This window comes from Catharus ustulatus, chromosome 3, assembly GCF_009819885.2.
Source record: "Catharus ustulatus isolate bCatUst1 chromosome 3, bCatUst1.pri.v2, whole genome shotgun sequence".
NCBI classification, from domain to species: domain Eukaryota; kingdom Metazoa; phylum Chordata; class Aves; order Passeriformes; family Turdidae; genus Catharus; species Catharus ustulatus.
Window position 1 is genome coordinate 112,400,348 of NC_046223.1, and position 20,786 is coordinate 112,421,133.

The 20,786-nt window shown below is 45.8% G+C and overlaps 1 protein-coding gene across 2 annotated transcripts; it reads left to right on the top strand.

The window, feature by feature from the left end:
• The first annotated feature begins 256 nt into the window (after positions 1-256).
• UBXN2A (UBX domain protein 2A) lies at positions 257-20,501 on the top strand. Of its 2 annotated transcripts, none has more exons than XM_033056077.2 (7): positions 257-305; positions 3,951-4,004; positions 5,427-5,562; positions 7,339-7,448; positions 9,037-9,177; positions 13,826-13,990; positions 19,184-20,501. In XM_033056077.2, exons 2-7 carry the CDS (start codon positions 3,964-3,966, stop codon positions 19,470-19,472), a joined length of 882 nt encoding a protein of 293 aa, XP_032911968.1. In that variant the 5' UTR covers positions 257-305; positions 3,951-3,963; the 3' UTR covers positions 19,473-20,501. The 2 variants fall into 2 exon arrangements, with proteins under 2 accessions (XP_032911968.1, XP_032911967.1); XM_033056076.2 differs by lacking the exon at positions 257-305 and adding an exon at positions 653-773.
• Positions 20,502-20,786: the final 285 nt, after the last annotated feature.

The window sequence follows — 20,786 nt, forward strand, 5'->3', positions numbered from 1 at the left end:
CGCCGCAGCGGCGCTGGGGGTCCGGCTCGTAAAGGCGGGCCACGCCGAGACACAAGCAGCCCGCGCCTGTGCCCGGAGGACACGACAGGGTAGGGCAGAGCACAGCAGCACATCCCCGGGGAAGCCGCGCTTCGCCCCGCACAGCAGGTGCGGCTCCCTGCGGGCACCCCGCGCTCCCCCCGCCGTACCGGGGCGGAGCTCAGCGCGCCCCGCCCGGCGCCGCCGCGCCTGCGCCGCTCCAGGCGGGACAGCGAGGAGTTCGCGGCGGGCGGCCGGTGCCGGGCCGGGCGCTGCGGGCCGGGCGGGTGAGTTCGCTGCGGGGACAGGCCGGGCAGGGCCGGCGCGTTTCGCAGAGCCGGTGTTCCCTCTGCTCCTCCTGGCGCTCGGACTTTGCCCGCGGCCGTCCCTGGGGCGGGCGGGCTGAGCCTCCCCGCTGCCTCCGCCCTGCAGCTTCGCCCCGCTCCGAATTGGCCGCGTCCCGTAGCAGGAGCAACCCTCGAGGGGCCGGCCTGGCCCCTCCCGGGGTGCCCCGGGCGTTCCGCCTCCGCGCCGGCACCGCGGTATTGCCTCATCGCCTAAAAATACCGCCTGCCGCCCGGGGGAGGGCTCGGCAGCGCCGGGTGCCCGGCCTGGCTCTCGGGGTGCGGTGAGTTCGGGTGCCGCAGCCGCGGGCCCGTCCCAAAATAGGCTGTTTGACCTGCTGTGCATGGGCTAATCCACAGAGCCAACGTACTTGATTTATTTCAGTTCTGAGCAGAAACAAGGGCTGGGTGGTAAGTCCACAAAGCCAGCACGGCTATTAAAACTTCTCACTGTACATGTTAGCAAACATAGGCATTAATGTTCACTGGCTACAAGTTTACTTTACTTTGTAGTCATCCTATTAATGAGCTTGTCTTTTATTGGGTAAATATTTGCTTGCTTCTCATGCTAAGTAGCCTGTATGTTTGATCTTCTGCTTCTCTTTGGTGGGTGGTTTTGAGTTGGTGGTCCACGAGTTGCTGGTCGCGATTTTGCCCTGCCGGAATTACCTTTTACCCACTTGGAAGTGTTTTCAGCACAGTTGCTGAGCTGGCTTTATTAGTTTCTTCCTTGTCGGAGTTTTGCCCGGTGTCCTTGTGGCCTGTAAACTGTGCCTTCTTCACTTCCACCATCAGTGGCACATCCTTCTTCCTAAGCTTTGTTAACCTCCCCTTAGGTATGAGATCGTTGAAGTATGTTGAGTTATAAACCTTAACAAGGCAGTTCTACAGACAAATAATTTATCTTTCGAGCACCTGGGCGTCAGGGTTGGGGACAGGTTTCTTTCTGAGTGTACAGCTCCTTTAGCCAGCTGAGGAGGAAGCACGAATGCTGTGGTTTGTACCTGAGCACATCAGTCACGTTCGGACCATTAGGTTTGATGCTCATCTCTGTGTTAATTTGTGCTTGCCATTTCTCTGTAGCCTCCTGTCTCTCTGTGGCATGGTACAGTGCAATTTTCAGCTGTAATTTCTGTGCTGTGCAGGGACAGACTGTGCTGTGAGCAGCTCTCAACTGGAGAGTTTGTTCTGCCAAAGTTCGCAAGGGGTTAGCAGGCTTTTGGGGAGGCTGCATGTGCTCCTGTGGGTATTTCTGCCCTTCACAGCAAGGAAAGCCTCACAGATAGTTTGTGTTGTTTTTCTTGTGTTAAAATAACTGGAAGTGTGGGCTCAGAAGTATTGACCATAAAATTATTTGCCAAAACAAATATGCCTATTGAGGACTGCCTGTTTGGAAGCCCTGGCTGTGAAAGGCCACTGCTGGGTCATGGCCCATCTTCATGGGGCTGGAAAACCCCTGGGGCTGTGTGGGAATGGCCAGGAATATCCTAACCCCAGTTAATAGATGTAGCTGAGGTGGGCTGCTGGCATTTGCAGCTTCTTCCCATGTTTCAAATTTAGTTTCTGGAGGTGGTACTTCTGAGGAACTTTTTGCCACTGACGCAAAAATTACGCACCAAAATTCTTAATATTTTAAACAGCAGCTAGGGATGTGTGTCAGAAGTTGGTGAGAGGAGGTGGTTCCTGCTGGCTGGGTTGGCATGCTGAGCTCAAGGGCTTGCAGTGCGTTCTGATTGCTATGTCCTAATGGCTTTTGGCCGTAATAAACATCAATATGCTGTGTAGGATGATTCTTCACCTAGAGAGATTAACACAAACGTTTCTTCGAAGTGTAATTGCTGTTATACTTTAGAAGGAACAGCAGCTTTCACAGCTGACCAGTTTTGAATACTATTCATGCACATTTGAGGCCAGCCTAATGTAGCCAAAGAGCTAATTTGAAGAGCTGCTTCATTGTGTCTGTTTCTTTTTAACAGCTCTGATGACAAGTCAGAGAGGATCAACAAAAGCAGATGGCAGGAGGTGGCTCTTGCTGCTTTGGGGAGTAGCCTACTGGAGTGAAAGATTAGAAGATAAGCACATTAACACAAACTACAACGAATTACTTTGGGCTAAACACAAAAAACCCTTTGTGCCAGAGTATGTTAAAACTGAATTTGAGAGAAGTTTGAAAAAATTACACTTTTTAAGCATTCCAGTTTCATTCTGCTCAGTTGTTACTGAGAGTTCTTTTTTTTCCTAAGTGCAGTACAGAGTTCCAAGAGCAAGGGACAGATATACATATAACGTCATCTTGTACCAGCACAGGCTTGCCTCATAGATGTAGGGCTCTGGGAGAACATTTGTGGGGAAAAAAAAAGACTATGCCTCATCTTGTGTGACATGTCAAAAGTGTGCAAAATATGTTTTGACTTAATGCGTAACAGCACCAGTTAAATTTAAAGATTATCATTGTAGGGTTTTTTTTGAGGTTTATATATTTTCCTACAGAATGTGTCTCAAGTTGAAAGAATACCAGTATGGAAGTCCCAAGGAGCATGAGTTAGTACTGCATGTGGGTTTTTTTTTTTTTAATTAATGCTACAGTGAATGTTGTTTTCTCCTAAATTCCGTATCTTGTTAAATTAGATCTCAAAATCACTTAAAATTCATGTTAGTGGTGCTGTGCATACTGCTTTGTTCAGGAGTGTGATGGCTGTCACTGCTTAGTTTGATGCTCTCTAAAAGCCACAAACAATGTCATAACTTAGTCCTGAACTTGCTAGGAGCAAACCATCATCTGTGTAACCAGTGATTGTCAGGGATAACTCTATGAACACAGTTGTAACTTAAAATTTCTGTTTTCCTGGGGGTTTTTCCAATTTTATTTTTAAGGGTGTTTTTGGGAATTTCTGGCCTTTAGTGACTTTCTGTGACTTTTTCAGAGCATTCAAAAGTGACTGTAATGAGATCAGTGTGGGATTCTTAATTTCTTTTGACTCAGCAGACTAATCCTGTATCATATTTAGCACTTACAAATCCAAGACTTTCATGACAGCTGACAGTAGGCCAGAAATGATAATTCAGTTTCTGAGTTGCTGCAACAATGTCTTGAGGTAAAGTAGGAAGGGCAGCCTGACAAATCTTACCCCTTTAAGTAATGCACAGTTAAGGTGAAGGTCACTCAAATGCCTGCAGTGGCAGTGCAGTTTTTCTGCAACCATCTCATGATGCTATGTAAAATCAGAGAAGTTTAAACCATGCCACTTAAGTAAGGAGTGTGATATTTTTTCCTTCCCTTACAGAAGTATGGACATATATTTTCACATCATACTGTTACTATTGTGAAATGTATTTTGTGCATTTATAAAAAAGTAACCTTGCTCCTGAACGTCTGGAACAGATGCGTGGTTCATGTGTCATTAAATTAGAAACTGCAGGAAAACAAAGAACCATCTGGAGACTTGGTGGGGGGGAGGTTGAGGTTTCTGGTTAAATGTATTATCAACACAGGAAAAATATAAAGAGTGCTTCAGCTACAAAAGGAGGCAAAGTGTGATAAGCATTTTGTTTTATTTTGGCTTTAAACAATTTTCTTTTTGTAACTAGGGGAAACACCAGAATGAAAGACATGGACAATATCAAAACTGTAAAGAAAGAATGGTAGGTGCCAGTTCTCCCCATTTTTTGTCTTCCTTTCCCACTGCTGTTTGTGTATCCTGTCATTACTTTTAAAACTTTTTGTTAAATTCTGAAATACAATATTTTTACTGTATTCATCTGCTCCACATATACTGACAGTTTAAAAAAAAGTCCTGTTGTTTTGCTGGTTTTTTCATATACCTGAAATGTTTCCTAGATGCAAGAAGCTGTGTAAATATTTTTATTTAAAATAGCAAGGCGGCCTTTCAAATTGCTAACTCACTGTGCAGCTCTGCATGTGATATGGAGGTGTTTGCTTTTCCAGTTCTGTTTCTGAGGTAAAGCATACTGAATACCTGCATTAATGCTTCAAGTTTCTTTTGTTCTATTAGAAAACTAAAATGGGGACAGCATACTTTTGAAATTTCTTCTTCAAAGTTGTTGAGGTTTTCTTTTGTTTAAGATGTTAATCTCCAGGGATTCTTAGTGTTGTATAGGTGCACTGCAAACAATTCAGTTTTATGCAAATGTATCTAATTACCATTCCAGTAAGTATTGCTGCTCTTGAATTCAATGCAGAGTTTTATTATAATTGGATATTTTTTCAAGAGCTGGGATTTTTATTTTATGAATTGCTTAAAATAGACTTTTCTGAATCTCCTGCAGGAGTAACTCCTGCAATGTTTACAAAAAGCTGCATAATCTTCTTACTATGCAAAGAACGTGTACTGAGATAATCATTCAGGTTGCATATTTCTGCATTTTGATTGGTGAAAATCTAACAGAAACAGCTGTCACATATACAATGTTCTATAAAAAGATGTGGTTGATGCATCTTTTTTTAATACCCTGATAGTCTCCACAGTGTTGAAAGCTTCTATTGTATTCCTTCAGTGTGTTCCAGTGGTGTTCAGTCACTTGAGTTTCCCTAATGCACTTTCCAAAACAGTATTGGTGATTCTGGGATGCTGCTAGGAATGGGGAGGTTTGATTTGGGGTGGAGGAGTAAATCCTAGGGCAATTTTCTTGTATTTTTTTATAACTTGTGGCAAAGGACCCCAAGCCTGTATCAGAGAACTGCTTTAAGGAAAGACCTTTGTTGGTGTGCAGCTAGGTGTATGATGTTTGGAAGTATGAATCATCTAACTTGCATTCCTTGCTCTGATACCAAGCTTAGAAGCTTTGCATAGATTAGTTCATCTTTTCTGATGATGCTCTTTAGCTTGTGCTTTTGAAGTGCAAATTGTAGCAGTTAGAGATTGGTAAGAAGTTTATAGAAAAGGCACAATGTGAAGCTGACCTGATGTTGTTTACTCAGTAAACTTGAGTAAGCTGGGTGCAGGGGAGCATGCCTTCTATACTTTTTGGTACCAAGTTTCTGAGGTACCTACTTGTTTTCTAATGTGTCCTCTGAGGAGTCATTTTTGCTTCTTTGTTCTGCAGGGTGTGTAAATCAGGGACTGATGATCAGATTTTGAATGGTACAGAACAAAACTGTGACTACTTTGTAGATAACCTATTTGAAGAAGCTCAGAAGGTTGGTGCTATGTGTGTGCCCCCAACTACAGTCAAGAACCAGGTAGGCAGTGAAGAAAAAAGTACTCGTGTTTGTTATAACAGCACTCCAGGAGTATTCTGGAAAACAGATACCAGAAGTCCAGCAGTCTTTTCCAGCACATGGGTAGAAGAATGCACACAATTCAGAGAGCTGTAGGAACAGCCTCCTATCTCCCAGTCAGCCAGGCCTTTGCTGCTGGACTTTTGGCTCTTACTGCTTTATAGTTGGTTTAGAATCATTCTAGAACTGATGCTGGCATTGGCTAATGCACTTCTGCTTTGTTAGTAAGGAGAGTGAGGTGAGCAGGAGTTCAAGTAATGACAAGTACTGTTACATAAGAAGTTATTTAAGGAGCTGCAGCCTTTTTATGCAGAGGCATAGCCCAAATATTTTTCATTTTGTCTTATTCATATAATTATGGTTGTAGTGGGTTGTTCAGTGTGGGTTTGTATCTCGGTGATTCTGTCCTTTTCATGTTTTTGTGTTACTCATCAAGGACTGGTAAGAGGAGGCAGAAAAGGCCATGTAGAACAAAGATGACAAGAAGAAATTTGGAGTGGGCATTGCTAGAAATTATGTTCATGGATCCTTAACTGACCCTGGAAGAAATTAAATGTCTGGAGCAGTATCTTAAATTGCAGTCCTGAAATAATGTTCCATTCATTGTGTCAATGCTTAAATGGGAAGTTGGTGTGGAATAATTAGTCCATGTAAAATTTGCATCCTGGCTCACTGTAGAGGAACCTTCCCATAATTAGAACTCTTTCCATATGTATTGGTGTCATGAGACACAAGAGGTTTTGATGGAATCTAATCTTGCTGAGTCCTGTCTACTTTTGACAGATTACCCCACCAAAAGACAAGGAATTCTATTCAGCAGTTTGCATGTGCTGTTTATTTATGTAGCAATCACCTAACAAGTCAAACTGAAAGAAAAACCCAAAAAACCCCAAACTTGTTGGGTACTTCCAAGCCCCAAACAAATTTTCAGCTGAAGTCAGTTCTGTATCCGTGGCTGAGCATTTGTCTTGACAATGCTATTGCAGGGATCAGACTTCGATAACCAAATGCTTCCTTAAATGGCAGGATGCATTAGGAGAAAACACAAACTCAAATATCCATTTTACAGTTGGAGAGATTTCCATAAACATTGCAAAGGTTACAAGTTGGAGTAATGGATGATTTCTGGCAAAGTTAAGGAATTACTGAGAATTTATTTTTTCATTCCCCTAACCACCAAGGTTTTGAATGCACCTAGGAATTCCAGGATAACATAAGTGTATGACTGTCTGAAAGTAAATTTTCTGATACTTGCTTCATTTCCTGAATGAAAAGCTTCTGCATGCATCATCTCAATGCCTTTACTTTGAGAAAATCCTCCTGAATGATGGGAGCAAGGCTTTACCCTAATAAATCCCCAGCTGGACTATTGTGGCAGTTGGTATTCCAACACCAGGCATGTGTGCTCTCAAATTAGCTCTTGAAGAGTTGCAGCTGGCTGGGATAGTCCAGCTCTGTTTTTTTCCCCTCTACTGAATTGAAGGAGTGTTCTTGACCTAGGAAGCCAAAATGATCTGGGGAAGGTTGTTTCTAACCCTGATTGACACAAGATACTTAGAAATGTCACTTACCCCTTGCAGTTGCTGTGCCTGTTGGCATGGGGCCAATGCAGATTACAGTGAGCCTCCTCTCAGTATTTTTAGTCCATGAAGTGGATGATTTATAATCACAGGGTATGTGGGTATACCAAGCTTTTATTTCATCAGTGTTATAATGAGAATTTTTCTTACTCTGTAGGTTGATGTAATTATTAAACTTTGGAAAAATGGATTTACAGTAAATGACGGCGAACTTCGCAGCTACACTGATGTTGCAAACCAGCAGTTTTTGGAGTCCATTAAAAAGGGGTAAGCGAGTTTTGTGTTCTTAACCAACCTGAGTTAATGTGTTTTGGATAGCACTTAGCTTATGTTCTGAATTTTTTACGTGGCTTTGCTGCACTGCAGTGTCCCTGTAGGAGCGCAGGCCCTGCCAGTCTCGTTCCTGCAGTGCTAATGGCTGCTGGAACATCTACAGGTTTAACACAGCTCTCAGTGGCAGTAGTTGTACAGTTGCTGATGAATAGATAAAAGCCAGTGTTGGCGGGGGGCACAGCAGGTGAACAATGAAATAAAGAATAAATCAGTGCCCAATAAGAGCTACAGATCAAATGGTATTTTGACTAATGAAGTCAATGCACAAGGGGTTGAGCATTTCTAGTTTTATGGTCTTTGTTTTCTTTTTGTTGATGAAAAGCCTTAAACGGGCACAGATGTTGTATGTAGCATCAAGCAACACTGATCAGCCTTAAATTTCTGACATTTTTCTAAGTAGACTTACTGTTGGGTATATATAACAGGAATTTATATAAGGTAGAAATTCCTGTGTTAATAGCCATATTATATTTTTCCCTGTGTTAGAAGTTAACTTGCTATCCTCATTTCTGCTATTGTTTGCAGTTGTTGCTTTAAAAAGAGTTTGACCATACTAACCAGTGTTATTTTGAGCCTTTAATTTATAGTTTGTTTTCTCATCCCATACAAATAGAAAGAAGATTATAATTTTATGGATAATATAATTTAATACCTCATCACTCGTGAAATTACTAAGTCATTGTATTTTTCTTTTCCGTATTTTGCTAGACCATCAAAAATACTAATTTTGCACTATTTCTCCTGTATGACTGTCACCTGTGTTAGTTGTTGTAGCAACTAACTGCACTGTTTAAAACCCTTTGTGTGCATTAATCAGAACTTTGCCACTTTTATTCCACTGTTTGCCTGTGAAGATGCTAATTATGGGATGGGTTCTGCATAATCATTGATGGTAGAGAAGCATTTAGTACAGCCCCTGTGCCAGCTGAGCCCCAGCACCCAAAATTGTCCTGTCTGCATCAGAGCTCAGAGACAAAGGCATTGTTGTGTTCTGCTTCATGCAATTAAAGCATTAGCAAGGTGATGTTACTGCACTAAAGAGAGGAGCTATTAGTGATGATATAATTTTTAGAAGCTGAGATCTGTGTTTGTCACTAAAGACTAAATTATGTCTAAATGCAGTTCTTCCTCTTTAAAAGCCTTGTTCTTTTTGTTTTACTATGGGGATAAAATAATTGAACCCTTTGCAGCAGTGTGCAGCAACACCGAACTTCCCACACATTATGTGTTTAGAGTGGTAACTGCTGAGTAAATTTGAACATCATTCAAAAACTTGCATAATAGAGTTTCTTATTATATATTTTTTTATTACATACTCTCTAGTTAATTTGCAGTTTAGGAACTTGAAGTAATTTGTATGTCATGCACTTAACCTAACTCTTAGTAAATACTTGTGAAGTTGGTTTTTAAAAGCGTTATCCTTGAAAAGCCAAATGTTGAACAGGTATTAATCATTGGTCGATTTTGTATACTGAAAACAGTATAGTACTTTTTTTTTTTACCTTTTGTTATTTTTCTTAAGGGAACTGCCTTTTGAGCTTCAAAAAGTTTTTGATAAGGAGGAGGTAGAAGTGAAAGTGGAAGATAAAAAAGATAAGGTGTATTTGTCATCGAAAAAGCCAATGTTTCATCCCTTTTCTGGACATGGTTACAGATTAGGAAGGTAAGTAGGCTGATGGGATCTATGATGGAGTTGCTGAAGGGAACTATACCTGGGGTAAAGGATCAAAATTCAGGTGGGAAGTGATCTCTGGAGCTTTTTAATCTAAGCTCCTGCTCAAAGCAGGGGCATCTGAGGGGACAGATGAGGTTACTCAGGCTTTTATCCAGCTGGGCCTTGAAATCCTGTAAGAGCAGAGGTTGAGAGGTTGAGTGCTGGACTGTCTTTATGGGAAAGAATCTTTTCCTTACGTCCAATCTGAATGCCTCTCATTGGAATTTCTGTCCACCATAATGAGCATCACCCCCTCCTGCAGACCCTGGCAGGCTGCTTTTAGGTGCCCCACAACCACCACCATCTCTTCCACAGGCTGAACAAGCTGCTCTCTCCAGCATGTGCTGACAGTGTGAGTGCTCCATCCTGCAGGCATCTTGGTGTCTCTCCATGAAACTTGGAGGATAATTGGCTCCCACAATTCACTGGACTGTCGATACAGCCAGGAAACTTGGCTTTCTTTGTTCAAGGTCTCAATATTAGCAGAACTGTTTCCAGCTGAAATGCTGTCACTCTTCTGCTCTGTGATTTTTAGATAAAAGAATCTCTTTTTAAGCTGTATGAGCAATAGTTTGAGAAGAGGTGGAAGTATCACAATCCCATAAAGAGAACTGAAGAAGAAAGAGATGATTTTGCATTCTCTTAAAATTGCTCAGTAGTTAATCATGCATGTATTGCAATAAGGCATTTTAGCATTCTACAGTGATCTATGTCTCTTTTGTAATTGGAGAGTATCAGTTATTCATGCCAGTGCTAAAACTGGACTTGATTTGCAACCAAACAATTCTTGTATTTTGGAAGGCCGTTCATTTATTTGATCCCTGTGACTTTTGCTTACTCCAGCCACGTTATCTGCTTGACATATACCTGTCATGCAAGACAGCAGGATTTGGCCTAGGGAACAGGACATGTTCAGTCACCAGCAGGCTACAGGAGGCATCACAGGTAGCACTGCTGAGTGACCTGCAGAGTGGGGTTCCTAAGCTGTGGTGCAGCCTTAGGTGAACAGCTTGTTTCAAATAAATGGGAAGGGTTTGGCTGCTAAGGCCCAGAGCTTGTGCTGAGGGAAAGCCTGACCTGGGCAGGGGAAGAAGATAATGTGCAGAGCAAAAAACTGATAAAGGTAAAGGATGAGTGGTTCCAGGCTGACTCAGAGGCAAGTATCTGTTCTATGAGTTTCATCTGTTTCTGTAGTACAGTCCATTCAGTTACTCCATGCTTGAGTAGGTACAATGGGGAAAACCTTCCACTTGAGAGATGGGTGAGATGCTGCAAGACTTGCTTTTGGTGGCATGGACATCCTGAACAAACAGGGGTGAAGAACTTAACCTTGTTTTATGTACAAGTAGAGCTGTTCATAACAAAATCAAAGCGATCTTCTGTGTGCTGGGTTTCTGCCTGCTAACCAAGGCTAAATGTTAGGTTGTTCAGTCACCTCTTGTACTCTGCCATGCCTACAGCAAGTAATGATCTTGCTTCCCAGTAGGCAAGTTTGCTTTCAGAAACATGTTAATCTGTGAATTTCAGTTGACTGGTCTTGTACACTGAGACATTCTACAACTTGCTCAGCATTTTTTAGTTTTTTTTTCTGCTCTTGCTTGCCTATTCTCTGCTATGCTGTCAAAACCTTTTCCTTAAAGGCAAGTAAATATTTTTGCTGATGTTGGAAACATGAGCTGTAAGTGCTCCTTCTCCATAAAGTTGTGCTCACTTCTTGCTGTTAATAAATGTCCATTGCATGAATACACCACACTTGCAGCAGAAAAGCTTTGTGGGGTAGCAACAGAGCTGGCTGAGACCTGGAACGGGTTTTAAACTATAGAACTCATTTTCCACAGTTGCATTTGTGTGGTTAGTCTGAAATGAGAGAGACAAATAACTGAAGAGTCTAGTTCAGTTTATAGCCTAGCTAAACCTCTGCTTAGCAAATAAACTTACAGAATTAATACTGTATACTTTGTCAGTCTTCCCAAGTGGAGGGATTTTGTAATGGATGAACCATTATGAATTGGTCTATTGATTAGCTCTCAAAACTTTTGTTGGAACTAGAAATAACATATATGTTGATATAACTCAGACAAGCTTGATCCTCTGCCTTTTTGTTCTACAGGAGAAGTAAATAAGACGTTATCAAAATTTCCCAATGTACTTTATGAACCTGTGTAACAAATGGATATGCTCTTTTTTATATATCACTGTCCAGCTGAATTTCATAGTTTGGGATTATGACTACATTTGCAGCCCCACTTTTCCATTGAGCTGATCTATGCATCTTTGAGACAGCCTCAGAAACATGTTAATTAAACTATTGACTGAAATCCCTTGTAGCAAAGCGAGCTTGCTCTGTAACCTCATTAGGGTAAAGCATTGTGTGTCAAGCTGTTTAACCATCAGTCAGGGTAAGGCATGATACCCAACTGCTGGCCTTTTTCTTGTCAGAAAATTGACAGGATGCTCTTGTGTCTCTTCAATCTCTAGTTTACATCTTCTGGTGATTATCTTATAAAAGGAATGGGCCTTAAAAGGAGTTACAGTGCTTCAATCTCAGGCTAGTAAGACTTAGATTCTTGGGTGTTTGCTTTAGTCGAAGCTCCCACCACTAGATGGCTTTATCTGTCAGTTCTGCAAGAGAAAAGTTTAGAAGTGCTGTAAATCTTGGTGAATAGAGATGTTCTAACTTTCTCTTAAACAATACTTAATGTGTTGACTTCAGTCTCGCACACCCTTGCTATTGAAAGTATCACCTTCAGTGCCTGCTGCATATGGAGATGTGATTATGAGGGAAGTTGGTTTGGGAATGACACCAAAATCTGTGTCCATGCAACACAGTTGTCTGAGCTACAGCTGTGACTGATGTAGCCCAACCCAGCCTGAGCCAGACACCACAGCTGAACGCCTCTGCAGCCTCTGCTGTCCTGGAGGCAGCTCACTCATATGAGTCTGAACCAGCAACTAAATAGGGAGACAGCAAGAGCTGGGCATTGCTGGACTGAAGTATGACTTGAAATATAATTTTTTTTTCTCTATTTGCAAAACTGTTTAACATTATCTTGCTGGTACTCAAGCTTTTATTCCTAATTTGGAGGGCAATTAAGTTTTATTTCATATTGAGGTTAAGCATGAACAGAAGCTGTGAGTTAGTGAGACAAGTGGGTGCTAGTGCATCACCTGTACTAGTAATGCCAGAATATTTTACAGGTGTGCCTCTTGTAATTTGTTGATGCCAAGTCCTTGTGGCCCAGCTGATTTCTGTGTAATGTGAAAAAGGTTTTGTACCTCTTATCTGTCTCCAGTCACATCTGAACATCTCTTATTGCTCACTTGGAAATGAGATTTCTTGATTCTCATTCTTTTTGCCGAGTTTCTGCAGAAGATACAAAAAAGTGCCTCTACTGACTGATATCCTAGAAGTTAGGGCTGCACTTAACTAGGCAATAAAAAGTTTTTTAAATACCTCTGACTAAACTTGCATTTAAGACTCCAGCTTTATTAACCTGGACATACTAAGTCATTAGCTAATAATAAATTAGCTGTGACTTTTCTGCCTTGTGAATAAACTAATGCAGGTACAAAAGCATAAAAAAGAGCATAATCTGTGGGCATTAGTTAACCACTTCTCTTTCAAGAAACTGCAGCTCACCAATTTTCTATGCCAAGACAGCTTTTCTGCAAACTGCCATGTAGTGCTCATGTAGTCTGTGACCACAGCTGAGCTCAGAGGAGAAATGGTAACTCCTTAAATTACTGCTATTGTTCTGCAAGCAAACATCTGGTTATACTCACAGGAGCTGACAATGTGCCCATTGGATCAGGCCCAGTGAGGACTTAAACTGCACATGCTGAACAAGCTTAGTCATGAAAGAAGCGCTAAGCTCTAGACATTTCTTCAGAATAAAAATTTTTGCCAGCAGTTTTTTTTTATTGTTTGTGTTTTTAAGACGATGCACTTGGAATGAGGTCCATGTATTCTGTCAAGTCATTTTATGAATCTTTGCCCCTGTGGTTGGGTCAGCTTTGGAAAACGCCTTAGGAAAAAGAAATTCAACTGCCGTGTGCATCAGTCTGGATTTTTCACATTAAGTCAATTTTTCTGATAGATGAGTAATTCTTCTAAGCAGAGATAGATGATGCTGGAATCTAAATCAAGGCTAACAACATTCGGTTAAATTGAATTACTGTAATCACATTACACTGAAAATTAACTTTGAGTATGCAAATTCAGTACTCAACCCCCTTAAAGTTTCACCTGTGTGATTAGAGTACAAAAAATGCATGAAGAATCTTCAGACAGTTTTGTCTCTTGTATATTCATATTTAATCCTTTGATATTTAAAGTTCCTTTCCATCTTATAAAAGCAAGCAAGCTGAAATTCTTTAGAATGTTTTAGTCTTTAAGTGAAAATAACGGTATATGTGTATGAAAAAAATAAGGAAGAAAAAAGCTGTATTGATGTCAATATTCCTATATTTGTTAAAATAAAAAGTCATCAGTGCACTCTGCTGCAGGGCAGAAGGCTCCAGAAGCAGAGGCCTGGAGGGAAGTTTGAGCTTGTGTGAGTACACAGAGGCTATAACCTCACATGGCTTTTCTTTTCAGTGCTACTCCAAAGATAATCTCTCAAGTGGGAGATGGTCATCCAGGACCTGCTGACAAAAGACACCTGCCTTTAGTACCCTTGAATGATTTGGAGCCTATAACCAATGTCCAGATATGGTTAGCTGATGGGGAAAGGATAATTCAGAAATTCAATGTTTCTCACAGGTAAGATTTATTTTACCAGTGTCATATATATTTCCATCTGAACTATTTGTCTTAATGCCTGTACATTTAAGTCTTTAATTTCTATGACTAATCTACCTCCTCAGTTCACTTAGCATTGAATTGCTCTTCAGTTGTATGTGGAAAACCTTTGAAATTTTGAGAACTCTTTTAGGCAACAAGAAAAGAGCATAAGAGAAATGTGAACTGCTAAAAGTTAGCTCATATCTGTGTGTAAAAGAAGATCTGAGGAAACTGTAGGAGTTCTTTGTAGGTTAGTGAAAGTTAAGGTGTACATATTGCTCATTACTAGAAGAAATAGCTTTTAACATGATAGATCTCTCACAAAACAACAAATGGCTTAGTAAAAAGCCTGCTGGTCATTGGGCATATGCAGCACCACAGGTGGCAGCTGGAAAAAGGGACTTAGAGTTAAGCCAGAGAAACCTCTGGGGAAAGCTGGAGCTGGTGCACTGGGCAGGGAGGTTCACCCCCTGCATGTCAATATGGATCAAATAAAATTCACACAGTGTGCTTAATTCTTAATTAATAAAAATTCTGGCTCCCAGAGAGGCTTAGAAATGAGGATAATGTCAGGTGTCAGCACAGTGCATGTATGCAAGAGCTTTGAGAAAGTGGGATTAACACTTTACCATTAAATTGTAGAGCTGCTGTCTTGAGAGACCTTTCTCAAATCCAAATTTATGAAATTACTGCAGTACTCTACAGTCATATGGAAAGGATATGTTGCTTCTCTGTGAAGCAATTTAAAGGTATCACAGATTTAATACAACCCAGGCTGCTGTCAAGATAAACTGTGTATGTCTGTGGCTGGTCAGAAGGAAAGCTCAGCTGTTGAAAGTTAATGACTGTAGTGTTTTCTTTGACTTGTACTAATTTATTACTGTTAGTGGCCTGAGATACAAACTGAAACACTCTTGTGATGTACTGCTGAAGGGTAAATTGCTATTTTAATTATAAATACTTAATTGAAGGGCTGCATATCTCAATTATTCCAGGTTCCACACACTTAAGTACAGTAATTTCACGACTATAAGGCGCACCCTTTTGACTAAAATCTCCCCCCAAAACCGGAAGTGCGCCTTATAGTCCGGTGCGCCTTATCTGATCTACAAAGTTGCAACATTTGCCACCCCGGAAGTGAGAGCCCGCCGGCATCGGGGCCGCCCCCCGCGCGGGGCGGACCCGCCGGTATCGGGGCCTCCCCGCCGGCTTCGGGGCCGCCCCCGCGCGGGGCGGACCCGCCGGTATCGGGGCCTCCCCGCCGGCTTCGGGGCCGCCCCCGCGCGGGGCGGACCCGCCGGTATCGGGGCCGCCCCCGCCGGCATCGGGGCCGCCCCCGCGCGGGGCGGACCCGCCGGTATCGGGGCCTCCCCGCCGGCTTCGGGGCCGCCCCCGCGCGGGGCGGACCCGCCGGTATCGGGGCCGCCCCCGCCGGCATCGGGGCCGCCCCCGCGCGGGGCGGACCCGCCGGTATCGGGGCCTCCCCGCCGGCTTCGGGGCCGCCCCCCGCGCGGGGCGGACCCGCCGGTATCGGGGCCTCCCCGCCGGCTTCGGGGCCGCCCCCGCGCGGGGCGGACCCGCCGGTATCGGGGCCTCCCCGCCGGCTTCGGGGCCGCCCCCGCGCGGGGCGGACCCGCCGGTATCGGGGCCGCCCCCGCCGGCATCGGGGCCGCCCCCGCGCGAGGCGGACCCGCCGGTATCGGGGCCGCCCCCGCCGGCATCGGGGCCGCCCCCGCGCGGGGCGGACCCGCCGGTATCGGGGCCGCCCCCGCCGGCATCGGGGCCGCCCCCGCGCGGGGCGGACCCGCCGGTATCGGGGCCTCCCCGCCGGCTTCGGGGCCGCCCCCGCGCGGGGCGGACCCGCCGGTATCGGGGCCTCCCCGCCGGCTTCGGGGCCGCCCCCGCGCGGGGCGGACCCGCCGGTATCGGGGCCTCCCCGCCGGCTTCGGGGCCGCCCCCGCGCGGGGCGGACCCGCCGGTATCGGGGCCGCCCCCGCCGGCATCGGGGCCGCCCCCGCGCGGGGCGGACCCGCCGGTATCGGGGCCGCCCCCGCCGGCATCGGGGCCGCCCCCGCGCGGGGCGGACCCGCCGGTATCGGGGCCGCCCCCGCCGGCATCGGGGCCGCCCCCGCGCGGGGCGGACCCGCCGGTATCGGGGCCTCCCCGCCGGCTTCGGGGCCGCCCCCGCGCGGGGCGGACCCGCCGGTATCGGGGCCTCCCCGCCGGCTTCGGGGCCGCCCCCGCGCGGGGCGGACCCGCCGGTATCGGGGCCTCCCCGCCGGCTTCGGGGCCGCCCCCGCGCGGGGCGGACCCGCCGGTATCGGGGCCTCCCCGCCGGCTTCGGGGCCGCCCCCGCGCGGGGCGGACCCGCCGGTATCGGGGCCTCCCCGCCGGCTTCGGGGCCGCCCCCGCGCGGGGCGGACCCGCCGGCTTCGGGGCCACCCCCGCGCGGGGCCGGCCCGCCGACATTGGGACGGCTCCCTTGCGGGGGGTGTTAAAGCCGCAGGAATCGGATCGGCTGCTGCGCGGGGGGGGGCGAAAGCCGCAGGGATCGGATCGGCTGCTGCGCGGGGGGGGCGAAAGCCGCAGGGATCGGATCGGCTGCTGCGCGGGCGGGGCGAAAGCCCCCGGAAACACGGCGGTCGCCGCGCGGGGGGGGGCGAAAGCCCCCGGAATCACGGCGGTCGCCGCGCGGGGGGGGCGAAAGCCCCCGGAATCACGGCGGCCGCCGCGCGGGGGGGGCGAAAGCCCCCGGAATCACGGCGGCCGCCGCGCGGGCGGGGCGAAAGCCCCCGGAATCACGGCGGCCGCCGCGCGGGGGGGGCGAAAGCCCCCGGAAACACGGCGGCCGCCGCGCGGGGGGGGTGAAAGCCCCCGGAATCACGGCGGTCGCCGCGCGGGTGGGGCGAAAACCCCCAGAAGCACGGCGGCCGCTGCGCGGGGGGGGCGAAAGCCCCCGGAATCACGGCGGCCGCCGCGCGGGGGTGGCGAAAACCCCCAGAAGCACGGCGGCCGCCATGCGGAGAGGGGGAAAACCGCCAGAATCGGAGCGGCTGCCACGCGGGGAGGGGGCAAGCAGCTGGAATCGGGGCAGCGGCGGCACGGGGCAAGCCTGCCGGCATTGGGTCACCCGGAGCGCCAGGGAACTCCCGGAACAGCGGGGCCCTGGGGATGCTGCACGGAGCGGCGGTGGGCATAGCCCGGCCCTGCTGGGTACAGGCAGGCCCGGGAGCCAATGGCTGCCGGATTGAGGCGGGGCCTCGGCCAGCAAGCGTGCGGGAGGAGCTGGGGGCGGAGCCTCGCTGCAAAAAAAAACCCGGTGCGCCTTATAGACCGGTGCGCCTTATCTGATCTACAAAGTTGCAAAATGTGCCGGCTCCCGGGGGGTGCGCCTTATAGTCCGGTGCGCCTTATGGTCGTGAAATTACTGTATATTTAGAAGTTTTTTGTCTTCATAGTAAATAGCAGTTTGAACAACTGCTAAGTGCTTTTGAGAGGAAAAAACTGTCTGAGATAAGCAGAATAACAGCTTTACTGGTGTAATGCTCTTTTTGAAGTACTGTGCAATAAATATTCTATCATAACTTAGCCTCTCTCCACAAGACCAGCACGTTTGTGCTGTACACAGTACTTGTGTATAACCTGATAAGAACTAGAGGAGAATCCTTTTAGAGTACCTATCCTCAATCATGATGATTGCATGCACACCACTCCTTTCAGTGCACAAGACAGCTATTTGTTAACTAAGGTACAGATTAATAGCATGTAGCACATATGTAGCATACTACCCAATATCTGGGTGAATTGATGATTTTTGGCTTTTTGCAGTTAGAATGTGTAGGTGCCACAGTAACTGCTGCCTTAGATATGAGTTGATTACTGGTAAAAGATTGGAGCAGAAGCACAGGAAGCATTGCAGTCTTGCAGTGTGGGGAATTGAGACATGTGAGTGCAGCTACTAGGAGAGCAGAGCTGTGTCCTGGGTGGAGTTGTGTCCCCTCTTCAGCACTTACAACATTTGTGTGACCCTGGAGCATCAGGTGGGGTGCCTGGAAAGGAACTTGTTCACCTGAAGCAGAAAGTTGGTGGCTAATTGCCTGAGTTGTTCTTGAAATCCAGTGACATTTTATATAATGCATGTAGACACCTGTAGATGTCCAACCAAAAATTTAGTCCTGCTTGAGGTTTTTCAGGCTCTTGGCTTACAAGACCAAGTGTCCCTGTGTGTAGGCCTGCACAGGAATTAGTTTTAGTTTTGCTGGCTGTGTCTGTCCTGGTGGGTGTGGCTAAGGCATGAAAGCTCTTGGGCATTTGTGCTGCTAAACTGTTAGGATGGCATAGCCCCAAGCCAGCCAGCACTTCCTCAGTCAATACCTAGCCATCCACAGTTCAGATGTTAGCTCAGGTCCTGGACCATTCCCAGAAGACTGTAAACCTTATGGGAGACCCTGTGCATGGGGGAGAGGAAGGATGAATTTAGGAATTTGACAGCAGCCAGTCTGCCAGTTGGCCTCAGGACCAGAGAATGGACATTGACACTATGTTAATTTTATTCATACAGATGTATCTTCTCATCTCATTTTACTAATTAATTAGCTGATCCTGATTCTTCCACAGCAAAACTTCTGTCTGTTCAGTTGTTGCAAGGCTCTTCACAGACAGATAGAATCTGTTATGAATTTACCATGCTCCTGGTTTGGGAGGATGGAACTATACTTAGACCTAGGCAATGGATCAGCTGTCCAAATAGTTTTTGCAAATCCTTTTTATTTATTTTTATTATGGTTCCGCTACATGAACCACACACTGGAGGCATCTTTATTCCAGCTCTTGGCTACAGAACCCTCAGGTAAGAGCTCCACCAGCTGGTTAGGAAATGGTAGGTTTGTGTAACTACCATCTGAGCCACAATGGTGCATTGGAGTGCTCAGAATAAGACACTCATCCTTGTCCCCTTGGGAGGACTCTCAGAGCATGCAGACCTCTGTCCTTGCCTCCCCAGTGGATCAGGTATTTCAGGATCCCACCTCATCTGTATTGCTCCAGTTCTCTGCTGTCAGGCATTCCATGAAGTGGAATTTCATTCCTGTCCCGTGGTGTGTGTTATGCACATGTGTGGGATTGCAGTGCTGAAACTCTAATGCTGAATTTTCTTTCTTACTCTCTTCTCAGAATCAGCCATGTCAGAGACTTCATAACAAAGTATCAAGGATCTGAGGGAAGTGTTCCCTTCACTCTGACCACCTCCCTGCCTTTCCGAGAGCTTCAGGATGAGACTCTCACGCTCGAAGAGGCAAAGTTGCAAAATGCTGTTGTTGTTCAGAGACTTCGGAAGACAACTGAACCTTTCAGACTCTTAGTGATAAAAACACCTGACAATGACTACAAAACTGCTGCTACACCTAATGGACAACTCAATAATGAGCAAAAAAATGCTATCAATAGTACAAGATCAAACTAGCTTTTAACTGACCAAAAATTATCTGCAGGGTGAACTAGGCAAAACCAAAAATGTAACCAGCAATATGTGGATGCCCTCACATCCTCATGCACTGTGCTCTTAGAGAGCAGAATGGGTGCTGTGCTGTCGTCTGCTATAACAGAGGTATTTTCATCTAAATTGGGTGGTCAGAACCTGGCTATACAATGTAGCAGAGGTAACTGTACAGCAGATCATCCTTAGACTTTCCTTAGGTAAAAAGCTGCTTACTTATTTAATAACTGGGTCTAGGTGGAACAGTTCTCTGAGACTTAACTACTGATAGCACCTTTTAAGGAAAAATAGTATTTATTTTTGCACTTTGGACTAAAGTGAAATTTCACTTACATTGTAGTGTAAACTGCTGCAGTTTGCATTCTTCTCACAGTAACTCTTCAACAGCCAATACTGCAGGCATGCTCACATGTGAACTCTAACTTGAAGATCTTCAGGATGTAACTTTTATCACAAGATCTGCAGTGTAATAATGTTCTGTCAAGTCTTCACATGGTGGTAGGTGCATGTGTGAGAAGATACAGCTGAGGTAGTCTGGTGCATACTGCATATGAAGTGCCTCAAAGTAAGCTCTGAAGGAATTGTTCTTATGGTTGAAGTGGTTTCTGCTTCTTCTGGGCTGCTACAGGTGTCTTGCAGATCAGGTGATGTTAAACTACCTAGCTCATTAGCATAGAGACCCGCTTGTAGCTTTGTCACACAGAAACTTCAGCTTTTTCAGCCATCACCAAGCAGGAGTAGTAGTTTAGAGGGACACAGTTGTTTTTATATTTTTTATCTGCCTCTGTCCTGAACTGCCCAGTTCATGGAGGCACTAATTGCATGTGGTCAAGTTTCAAAGATGTTGAAAATCCTTACTTGAAAACTGAAGTTTTTCTCTCCATTTTGCCCCATTTACATCCAAATCTTTTATTTTGCTATTTATGTACTCAAGGCATCAAGTTTGTAGCAACTATCCTGTGTTTTGCTAAAAGAAAAAACAACATAAAGACTTAATATTTTGTACTGTGTTTACTAAGCATATGGGTTTGTGAATGGAACTAAAATCTCCAGGTAAGACATATCCCAGGATCTTCAGCAAGTCCTGACTCCTCTAGGCTACCTGTGCCGAAGGACGGTTGTTGGGGTTGTACTTCTTTTGTGTGGTTTAGTGAAAGATGGGTTTGGGTTTTCCAGGTTTTGTTCTAAATAGAAAATTACTTCATTGGAGCAACATGTGTATTCTAAAAAGTAGTGAGACTTCAGACTAGGGATGTACTCTCCTTCATTCCCAGGGATATA

Excerpts from the sequence above, each read along its gene's own strand:
- UBXN2A (XM_033056077.2), top strand. The coding sequence starts at position 3,964 with ATGAAAGACATGGACAATATCAAAACTGTAAAGAAAGAATG. Across the intron at positions 5,563-7,338 it reads CAACTACAGTCAAGAACCAG|GTTGATGTAATTATTAAACT; the intron begins GTAGGCAGTGAA and ends CTTACTCTGTAG. Across the intron at positions 13,991-19,183 it reads AAATTCAATGTTTCTCACAG|AATCAGCCATGTCAGAGACT; the intron begins GTAAGATTTATT and ends CTCTCTTCTCAG.